At 41.3% G+C, this 11,414-nt stretch overlaps 1 protein-coding gene across 3 annotated transcripts in view; it reads left to right on the top strand.

Moving 5' to 3' along the window:
- Nucleotides 1-2,340: 2,340 nt before the first annotated feature.
- Nucleotides 2,341-11,414, top strand: part of LOC146371271 (aryl hydrocarbon receptor-like) — a 47,136-nt gene continuing 38,062 nt past the window's right edge. For all 3 annotated transcript variants that reach the window (XM_084908274.1, XM_084908272.1, XM_084908275.1), the window contains exons 1-2: nt 2,341-2,762; nt 7,093-7,280. In XM_084908274.1, coding sequence (XP_084764400.1) covers nt 2,722-2,762; nt 7,093-7,280 — 229 coding nt within the window. In that variant the 5' untranslated portion in view covers nt 2,341-2,721. The remainder of the gene's footprint in view (nt 2,763-7,092; nt 7,281-11,414) is intronic.

Here is an 11,414-nt window from a genome sequence, read left to right as displayed (position 1 = left end):
GCCTTAACGCCCACTCACATCCTGGGCCATCTGACCTCAGGAATTCGCATGATAAGGTGGGGCCAGGTTTCAAAATGAACACACCCGAAACTCTGGCTGATTGGGACCCACACCCAGTTTCACACCTTGGCTCAGGCGATTAGAGGATCATCAGGGGGTCCTTTTGTCCCTCTGTGGGGGGAAACTCCCACTAGGTTTATATCTGGGACTCTCCACCATTTGACCTTAGAACTGAAGAAGCTTCTCGGATGAGAGGTGAAACGTCTTCAAGTAAACTTAAAGAAGTCCAGACGCTTTTCTTTGCAAGCTCCTTTGATCTCACCTGCTTGTTTTTATTAAAGTATGTACACCTATGTACATGTACACTATTTTTATTAATAGAGATTTCACTACTGAGGTTAAACATGATATATAAGTCACTTAGATCACTTCTAAATGTTAGTGTTTGGTTTATTTCAGTGTTTTATTTGTTCCTGAGTAAACCGGTTTGGCTGTGATTAAAGTTAAGCTTCATAACATATTACTCACAGTTAAATTAAGAGGGGACGGCAGTAAAAACTCCGGACCTGTGACATCATCAAGTACGCTGGTGTTCCAATTGTACAAATCGCGAGTCCGTGCTCGCGGTCTCGGCGAGTCCGTACTCCCGTGCGTTCTCGGCAAGTACGTACTAGCCGAGAACGCGAGTACGTACTCGCGTACTTGAGAATTGAGAAAGGGCCATGCTATTTGGGGAAATCGACGGCGCATTTGGAGTACGCATTTGAAGTACACTTCGAATTGGCACAGCCGTCGTCGCGTGGCGGTGACGTAATCGCACTCAAAATGCGTACTTGAAGCGTGCAGTCTCTGAATTGGGACACAACCTCCGTCTGAGGGCTCAGTTTGTGAGGAGATACAATTCCTACTGGGGCCCTGAGAGAAAAAAAACTGTTCATCACAGAGTTATTAGTAACTGACCACAGCTTTAAGGTAAAACAATATATCTTTGTGGTTGACGGTGGATTAGCTCAATGAAATACTTTTAATCAAATTTCATCAGAATTTCACTTGAATTTATTTAAAATTACATTTTGCTTGGAAACAGATCAGAGCATTTTTCATTTAATTATTATTAACGGTGTCTTAAAAACATTTGCAAAGTAAAGTCAGAGAGATTTTAATTCTTCACATTGTAATTATGTAACTATATATTCTATAATAAAACACTTGAGAATGAGAGAATTTGATTGGACGTTAGTGGTAAATCTTTTTTTTTTTCTTCTAACTTTATTTCAAATTATAGTGAACAGTCAGTCATTCCAGTTCAGTTTGTACAGTAAACATAGAGGGCAAATAAGAGTAACAATATACAGTACAAAGAAATAAGGACAAATAAATAAAGGAGAGGAAAAAAAGAGAGGGATGTGACAGACTTCATAACAACTTTGTACTTGAAAGTTGTATCTGTGACAGCTCATTCGTTAAACATTTCTGAATGAATTTCAATCAATGATAAACCTTTTTTATTGGAAGTTAATTTAAGAGAGTTTAAGTAATATTCAATTTCAATCAAAAACAAATTAAATGAAGGGGTTGAGTTTTGAAATTTACATTTATGTATATGGAATTTCCCTAATAAGATATAAAGATTGACAATGGCACATATTTTTTTTTCTTTAGTTTCAAAATAAGTGATAATGTTCTTCCCCTCAATTTTGATTTCGTATGTTGTTTTGCACGGTATATAATTTTCAAGCTCTCTCGCTAGTGGTAAATCTGGACAGCTTTGATAAAACTGTGATAGCGTCACATCCTGAGCTGCACCAGCAGGTTAACAAGCAAAATGATGAAATCATGGAAAACAGAATAATGAAAATGAGCCACAAAATAATTATTTTCAAATTACTCAACGTAACAACTTAAACAATGACACTATTAACGAGCATTAAGGTATATTAATTATTTCTTTCATAAATGATGTAATTATTTGATTGTCTGGCAACACTGATTGTTTTCCATGTTGTCTTTTGTCTTTCTTATTTGAATCCTTTCCCCTCTCTGTAGTCTTTCCATCTCTTTGTGGTAATATTGTGTCTCTGTCCCCTCACAGACGTCATCAACGTCCGCATAAACTCCCTGGCATATATGAGTCTGACCCCTGTCCCACATTCAGCCTCCGCATAACCCTCCGCGTCTGCTTTGTGCGCTGATTGGACGCCAGGACTCGCTCGGGAACGCGCTTGCGTGAACTCGCCGCGCTAGTGTTTCCAGGAGACTCTCCTATGTGCACGCGCACGTTTCCCACACGCATCCCCGCTGCCCAAACTGCATTTAAGGCGAATCCCATGAAGCGCGCATCCGTTAGATGGATGCATGGGGCGTACCCGCCAGTGGAATGCGCGCACCCGCTGTCCATCTCGTAACTGCTGTCCAGCCTAATTGGAGGACGCTGCTGAGTAAATGGGAATACTGGGAGCGCGTCTTTGAGCTGCAGTTGGAAAGTGGAGCAGAGTGCGCACTCCTTTTCCTCAGGAGCAAAACTCTGCGTTGCTTTCTCACTCATAACAAGTTGATGTTTAGGCGCAGCTGAATGTTCTCATTTATGGCAGGTCGGATTCTTTATCGCATATTTTAATTTGACGATCTTGCTTCCAGTTGATGCGGAGGATAAAAGCAGAGTTTTTGTACATGTAGCGCAGAAAGACGGATTCTCCAGAGGCTTCTGTAAGAGTAACAGACATGTATGCAGGGCGCAAGAGGAGAAAACCCGTTCAGCGAGTGTAAGTTTCTCTCATTTCATCTTTGAAGGTTTCCCTCCGTCTATTCTACCATCCACGTCACATTTATTCTGTTTCGTAATTCAGAAGATTTGTTTCTTTGTCGTCCCAAATTCATCGAAACAAATCGGTGTTTGCTGACGATGCTGAATCAGGTCGGTGGATGTTCAGTGCGGATTATCGCAGGCCTGCAGCTGTGGCCTCATTCTTTAACATGATTTCTGTCTGTTAATGATAACGCCACACTTGTGTGAATTATTGTACATGAATTATTTTTATTGTCCCAACGTTTTCCAGGCCTCGAGGCTTTCGGGACGACTGCTCGGCTATTTTCTGTCAAACGCCCTTCAAACAACCAGCTGGGCCGTTTTTCCCCTTTCGTTTCCTTTTGCAGGGATATTGAAGATATCTTCGTTTTTTATGTTGTTGTTGCTTTAGTAAAACTCAGCTTCATTTAATTTCAAATCTTTTTATAAAAAGGCCTTTGGTAAGAGGCCCTAATCTTTTTTTAATCGCATTAACGCGACTCAAACACTCACGAACCTTTTTCAGTTAAAAAAAAAAAATCTTTTAAAATAAATTCCAAGCGGTCAGTGGCGTCACAGTCCAGCTTTAAACGCTGAGTCTCTACTCAACTGTGGGAAAACGGCACCGAGATGATCTGCATCCTCCGCAGGCCTTTGTTCTGCTCGGATGTGATCGGACTCTGGGAAAGCTGCGGAAGAATTATTTCAAAGGAAGTCATATAAAAGAAGTCATATCTAAAATCGTTACATCTGCGTTCAGTTCTCCGCTAATGCGCTGCTATAAAACCATTCCCCCCCTTCCGGATTTCTCAGCTTTTAGCGTGTTTATCGAATAAATGTTAATATTAGACAAACCAGACTTGTTGTCAGGGTTAAACAGGCTGAAAGTTTATCTGACTGCAGAATCCAGTTAATACAAAATGCAGTTGTTAGGTGATGATTTCATGGATTAAGGGAAAGTAGCGAACCAAACCAACCGGCCCTGTGTGGAAAATGTAATCGTTCCCTGATCCAAGTGTTTGTGATAAGTGGCAATGACTGTTTCACTTTGCTGTGGAGGAACTGTGGCCCACTCTTCTTTGCAGAAGCAAATGATGAGAACACTGAGCACTTCTAGGTTACTGTGGTTTTGCTGGTCAGGCCTAAGAACTGAAATGACTTTGACTCCCATGAATGTGACAGAACTCAAGTTCAGAAACGGATCAGTGGTGCAGCATAATTCTTGAATTCTCAGTAAAGCTCCTAAACAGCCTATAATTCTCCTCCTGCTGACACGTACTGTCACTACTGAGATGAGCATTCGGTTACATTTGTGTTGAAACAGGGACAGACTTCCTGACTCCCTGAGCTTGTTAAATCTGAGAACATGACGCGTGACGATTCCACGCAAACACATTTCCCGACTGAGCAACGCTGAATGTTTATCTGACTCAAGCGACTCAGAAAATATCAAATCAGAGAATGAATTTGAGTGAAAATAACAACGTGGTGCAGCACTGAATGGAGACGGGGAGAGGAAAAAAGACAAGCCTGGCATATCAAGCTGCTATCTCTGATGTGCAGGATAAACAGATCTCCATCCATCCATGTGTTGTGATGTTAGGAGAGGTCATTGTAGTTGTATTATACTCACATTGTTGCCATGCTAGTGTGGAAAAAACCAAGAAAATGTGAAACTTCAGCTTTGATTTGGAATTGAAGTAAAGAAACGTTGAGTGTTTTAGATGTAGGCCGACAGGGAGGCCCACCCAGCACTGAAGTTCAGAGCATGTGATTGGCTGCTCTTTTAATGCAAACTATAAAATATATGTAGTATATATATACACTGACAAGACCACCCACATGATCAGTTACTGGATTTTTTTACATTAGAACAATAAAGTCACGTATTACTCTATTACTATGTTCCTTTATGACAGTACAGTATAGAAAGAAGGCATGTAGGATAAAGTACTCTTTACTTTGAGCTCTGTGATGTCTCACATTAGGATCCGTCAGCCTACATTAGTACGACTTTCTTTCTTTGCATCTGGTTAATCATCCAGATTATACTGAAGTCTGAAACCACCAGTTACAGCCGCAAATAAACACGTCTGTAACGCAAAGTTATTGAAGGGCTAGTTTTATTGCAATGGGTGAGTTTACTGACTGACGCGCAGAAGAAATAGTTCTTTATGGAGCCTAGATGGTGTGAATGATGAGACCAAAGACTGCAATATCTTGTACCAAAAATATATTAAATAAATGGGGGAAAGGGGAAATGGAACAAAATAATAAATACAACACACAACATAAATGCCCACAATTAAGTAATAAATCAAAGCTGTGATTTTTCTGTGCAAGAGTCCTTTTGCTAAGAGTCCTTTTTGGTCCTTTTCTTTTTAAAGTTCACGTTTAAGGTATTCCTCCTTAGGGTCCAGCTTCATACAATGGGGAAATATGTCCGTAATCCAAAGACGGCAAAGTGGGGGAAAAACAAAGGATGGTCCTACCGGCTCGCCACTTCAATATGAAGAAGATCAATTCAAAGGGGGGAAAAAAACCTGACCTGTAGGTCAGAAAAATGTCCATTAGCACATCAAGTTCGATTCAGTTTACCGGTAAACAAATATATTTTTCTGCAAGTCTATGTAACAATGCAAATCATGAATCATCATCATCCACCAATGTACAACAGTTAAATTATTAATCATCTTGGCTACGTAGCTTGATCTAGACATTCCAGTAGCGTTCACTACAAACAAATACAAAAACAACAATAAAGAAAAACAACTGTCTAACAGACAGCATAGCCGAATTCAAGGCAACACATAACAATAATCATTCAATCGCACTTTGTTTCAAAGTAAGCCCATTAAAGTGCTTAAGTAAATAAAAGTGTTCAAAAACAGCGGTTTTTGAACCGGAGTTCTGCTCGCGGTGGGAACGCCGCCGAACAAAGTCATTTTTTAATCGCGAAAACGACCGACTGGTTACTGACAACCAAAAGGTTGTTTTTGGTAGATATTAAGGACACTTACCGCTGAGGTGAAATGAGTTTATAGATGAATTGAGGGGAGAAAACGCTTTGTTTTCCAACGCCGTTCTAAACGCCATGAGCTTACAGCCACAGCAGGAGTCGAACCCGGAAGTATCCCTCCACAGCCGGTTTTCAGAGTTGCCGCGACGTGGAAGGAGCCAATCAGGAGAGGGACCTCAAATCAGCTGACGTGGGTCATGTGACAGGGAGTAGTTGATATGGGTTACACGTCGCTTGTAAGAAACGATTCAAATCTGATTGAACTGAAAGCTTGTTGGTTTCAGTCACAGCCAGATAGATTAAGATGAGTGTTGTTAAAGGATTACTTCACACAACAAATGCCAGTGTTTGCTTACTGTGCAGGCTGGAAAACCATAGACCGTTCATAAAAGAACAACCTGAGCAGGCTAGGAGTGCATTAGGCCACCATCTTGGCTTTTTGAAACGTGACAGGGGACTGGGAAGTCAAGGTACACAATTCACTTATATAGTAATGAGTGAAGGTAGACCTACCTTCAATCACACCCTACTTTATCTTTCCGCTGTACAATATTATTTGCATGCTGTCGTCAGTAAAGCTCCAACACACCAAAAACACGTCACTTGTCGTGCATCATTTTGAAGGTGACGGCTTCAAGGTCACTTCTGTCACTCGTTTGGAAGCAGAGAAAAGTGGGTCTCAGGCTGCCTGCTTCCCACCACAGGCACTTATTTCACCCATCGTCACTTGAAGTCACAGAATGTGATTCACTTTGCTTAGTATGCAGGGTTTTTATGTCTTTATTATCTGTATAGCACATTTTACGTCTGCTGTCAGAAAGAGTTTCCCCGAGGTCTTGTTGGAGTGGTCGCTCTCTGCTGGTTATTGAAATGAAAGTAAATTTTTAAGGGACTTCTTTACTTGACCACACTTTTGAGACCCAGAGCAATGTCTGTCTTTGATACACAGCGAGTCTACACATAAAAATAATACAGAAGACAGGCTGCATACATGAAGAACCAGATCTAATCTATCTACAGCAGGGGTGCCCAATCCCAGTCCTCGAGAGCTACCGTCCTGCAGCTTTTAGATGCATCCCTACTCCAACACAGCTGAATCAAATAGTTTGATTACCTCTTCAGCATGCCATCAAGTTTGGCAAAGGCCTGATAACAAGCCATTCATTTGATTCAGGTTTGTTGGAACAAGGATGCATCTAAAAGCTGCAGGACGGTAGCTCTCGAGGACTGGGATTGGGCACCCCTGATCTACAGCAATACCAATGGTTCTTGTTTGCTTTCTAATCAGGGTGAAGCAACCACCAACTGAGGGATCCAAGTCCAATCCATCTAAACGACATAGAGACAGGCTAAACGGGGAGCTGGAGCGGCTGGCCAGTCTGCTGCCGTTTCCTGAAGAGGTCACCACCAGTCTGGATAAACTGTCCATCCTCCGCCTAAGTGTCAGCTACCTACGAGCCAAGAGTTTCTTCTCTGGTAAAGTTACCTTCTGATCGCAGCAATGGCATTAAGCAAGTAGACATTCATTTTGTAAGTCACAAACTCTTCTCCCAGAAAGTGAAAGGTTTTTGGTATTTCTCTATAAAACTTATGATTCCTAAACGGTTAGCGTAGCGATTGAAAGCAGGACAAATGCCAATGCCAACACTTGCGTTATATTTGGACCTTTGGATATTGACTTCCAGTGTAAAAAGAGGTTCCCCGATGCTATTACCAGAAACTGTCTGGGCCCTAAAACCACTGAAGCTGGTGGCTGTGGGAGAGACTACTGCAAGAAACTGATGGGTAGAATTTCACATTCTCTCCTCTGTGGATTTCTTCCCATGAAAATGAGTCCAACTGCTGCTGTGTAAAGCTATGCAACATTCATGGACTAGTTCTCACAAGGCATTAAGATAAAACTGGCTCCACACCTGGACGACAGGTGCTGTGTAAAAACAGCCGTGAAAAGACACATACACTAAATAACAACAATGTACAGCTCTGCACAGATGGGCCGTGAGATGTTCATCCATTCACAGATGGATATAGTATTAATCCTGTGCTGGATTAAAGACAGGACCATAGTATGCACTGCACAATGACAATAATGTGTATAATAGTCTGCACATTTGTAAACAGGTGAATATTTTACAAAGTGCAGGATGAGCTGATGGAAATCTGTATGTATGGTAAAATCCTCTGATAAAAAAGTAACAGATGAACTGGACTGATCAAAGATACAGTTGTTTTTTCACAGCTATAAAAAAAGTTAGAAAAATGTGAAATGTCACTGGTGGATTTCTTGTCGTTAGACCTTTACTCACCAACTGATGGTGGTAGGTTTGCAGAACAGCTTTGCACTTTGTTTGTTTGTTTGTTTTGGTGAAAATCCCTGGAGCTGGTTCTGATTGGGTCCTTGGACCTTGTTCCACTTCACTACATCACCACAACACCAAGGAAATAAGGCCAACTTCTGTGGAAATGGATAGTGTAGAATATTATTGAAATTGTAAAGAGGAGGGGAATAAATATTAATATTTAAAAAATCAAAAATAGCATCTATTTAAGTTAGAACAGTAATATCCTCTTTGAAGGGTCTTTCACTCAGAACCAGTAGAGTTGAGAGAAGACTGCTGTTTCTATCTGTACTCATGTCTTTTTGGTACTACAAACTGCGACTGGAGTTTGAACCAGGACCCTCTTGCTGTCTTAACCACTGCTTCCCTGTGAACCAATCCGGTTGTTGATTGACATATGAACTCTGCTTCTGGGTCCAAACTACTCTGTGTTTATTAATTACCGCTGTTCATTTTAAAGCTCAGTTTTTAAACCCTTCCGATGTAACTACAGCCCATGCAGCAGTATATTAATGACTAACCTCCTATTGTGGATGGATTATCTCAGTTGTTCTCCTGACTGAAGTTTGGTCCGTTTACAGCATCCTGCCATGCGATTGCATTTGTCTCTAACCATCAGGAACCCTCACGTTAACTTTTATCGAGTGGAAAAAAGTTAGCGTTCATCCTCCAGCTTCACTGTGTTTTTTGTTATGCTAACATAGCTGTATGGCTAGCGATCACGTAGCACATCATTATATACCAGCTAGCCCAACTTCAGTAACCCTACAAACGTCACTGCTGTTTAGTTTTCTGTCTTCATTTATGTTGGAAGTGATAACAGAGCTGTACGTTTGAATTTGTTTCAGAAATCTCTCAGTCAGAACATGCTATATCATGTTTAGGTGGAAGCTAGCGAGCTAACTTCCTGCTAACTTCAGCTCCGTTAAATGTAATAAATTCTGTTTTCATGGATGCCTGGATGTTAAACTTCATTGTTACACCCGGTAAAGCAGCAACGCTGATCATTTTATTAAAGATGAAAGAATTGACAGTTTGTGACTCTCAGTGATGTCGCCGTGTTCGTTTGACTTTGGGACCTGAAGCGGAGTTTGGACCTGAAAACGGCTAATGACTTCAGACTTAAAGACGAGATAGAAACAAACTGGAATTTGTTTTTATGTGTCGTTATTGTGAACAGAAAGCAGCAGCTGTTTTTAAATGTCCTCAGTTATTTTCAGCCATGATGATTGTGTCACAACAGTCAAGCTACTCTTTTGGTGTTGCCCAACAGCTCGCAGATCATCTCAGAGCACCACATGGACAAGAACCCACTGCCTTCTTCTGATGACTTCATCACAGCGACAGGCTCTCAATATTTCATTAAGACCTGTGTCTGTGTGACTTCACATATATGGGGATTAAGAACTGTGTTTGGTATGTGTTGCATGGTGTTCAGAATGAAGACATTGTTATTTTAGGTGGCGATCTTTCGAGGCGAATGCTGCAATGCAGTGACTCCCAAAACATGAATAATTGAGAGAAACCCTGGAGTTTAAAGAATTTATGAAATGGAGGCAGAGCAGTGTTTGTTTAAGGCAGCGTCGTTCTGAAATGGCTGTTTGGTAGAGACACACAGGTTACAGCTGTGGTGATTAGAGTATGTTTAAAGTGTTTGCACAAATGCTTTGCTTAGTTTTGCCACGTGGCTGTACGCTAAGAAAAGAAAGCAAAGTGCTTTTCTTACATATTTCCTTAATTATGTTCAGGAGCTACATTTAGTAACATTTGGTATCTCCTCAAGCTGTCACAGTGAATTATTGATCGTGGATTGCTGTAGCATTAGGTCAAGTGTAACCTCTTGTCTAACTGCATTAGCCTACTTCCTGGGCAGTCTCTAAGTAATTAACAAGCTCAGGGCTCTTACATAAAGGAAGCAGCTCCAGTGCTCCAGGCTGCCTCTGCAGTCAGCTATAATTTGCTGTATGTAAACAGCACAAATTCACTTGTCAGAAGCTTCCGAGGCTGGATGACCTGGACAGCATGGAGCTAGCAGCACTCTGGGAATGCTGCCACTTCTTCAGCACTCTGCTCCACTTGGATGTTAAGAGGAACTCTTAAACACTAAGAGAGCTATGACTTCATTAAGTATTGTTTTTTTCAACATCAATAAGGTGTCTTTAAAAATCTCCTGAGAGCGGGCATTGAATGCATCACAGGAGCTGAACAAAGCTCTGACAGAGCCCATTTAATCTGGCTGACAGCATTATCCAGCCAGCTGCCATCTTTGTTATTGTCAGCAGCTACAATGGGCTCATTCAGTCTGAGGAGAGGTGAGTTAACGCTGCAAACACGTGGATCCCCCCACCCCCCGTATCCTCAGCTATAAAATACACATTCACAGCTGCTGTCTGGCATTTGGATCCAAGCACTGTTAGAGATGCTGAATCAGCAGATGACCTGCTCGACCACCTGAGCTGCAGGTTCAGCCGTTAGTCTGAGCTAACGTTTGAAAAAGTTCAGATCACGTGTTTCTAGCAGTCCTGTCACAGATGACGTGCAGTGTAGACGCAGTGATAAGATGAGATAAGACTTTATTGATCCCACGACGGGGAAATTTTTGCGTCACCTCAGCTTGAGTACTTCGGTTGTTTTATTGTACTTTTTATATTTTATATTTATATTTATTATTGCATTTTGCACCAAGGGAGTGGCACTCCAATTTCGTTGTACCTTGTACAATGACAATAAAGGCTATTCTATTCTCAGGTACAGATATCAGAAGGAAATCCAAAAAGTACAACCAATGAAAAAAAGTAAGATAACACACTATATACAACAGTAGCATACACAGTATGTGATTATGGATATGGTTGGAAATATGCAGGACATAAACTATATAGCTTAACATAACTATTGTACCACTACTATTCCTATGTATAGACATGTACACACACGTACACACACACGTACACACACACACACATGTACACACTAAATATACATATGTATACATATACATACATCTATACCTGCACATGTCCATACACATGGAAGCATTATGCATGAAGTGGTGACCGTGGATGTTCACAGTGTCCAGTGAGTCATGACATCGTGATTGAGGAGTTATAGAGTCTAACTGCTGTTGGGATGAATGCTCTGCCAAAGCGCTCCTTCCTGCAGCGAGGGTGTTTCAGTCTCTGACTAAAGGAGCTGCTCAGCCCACTCACAGACTCATGCAGTGGGTGATGTGGGTTGTTCATGATGGATGTCAGCTTTACTAACATCCAAC

The sequence above is a fragment of the Perissodus microlepis genome, chromosome 16, assembly GCF_051167445.1.
Source record: "Perissodus microlepis isolate ML-2025 ecotype Zambia chromosome 16, ASM5116744v1, whole genome shotgun sequence".
In the NCBI taxonomy this organism is placed as follows: domain Eukaryota; kingdom Metazoa; phylum Chordata; class Actinopteri; order Cichliformes; family Cichlidae; genus Perissodus; species Perissodus microlepis.
The sequence above is the reverse complement of the archived record's forward strand: the minus strand, read 5'-3'. Positions and strand labels throughout refer to the sequence as shown.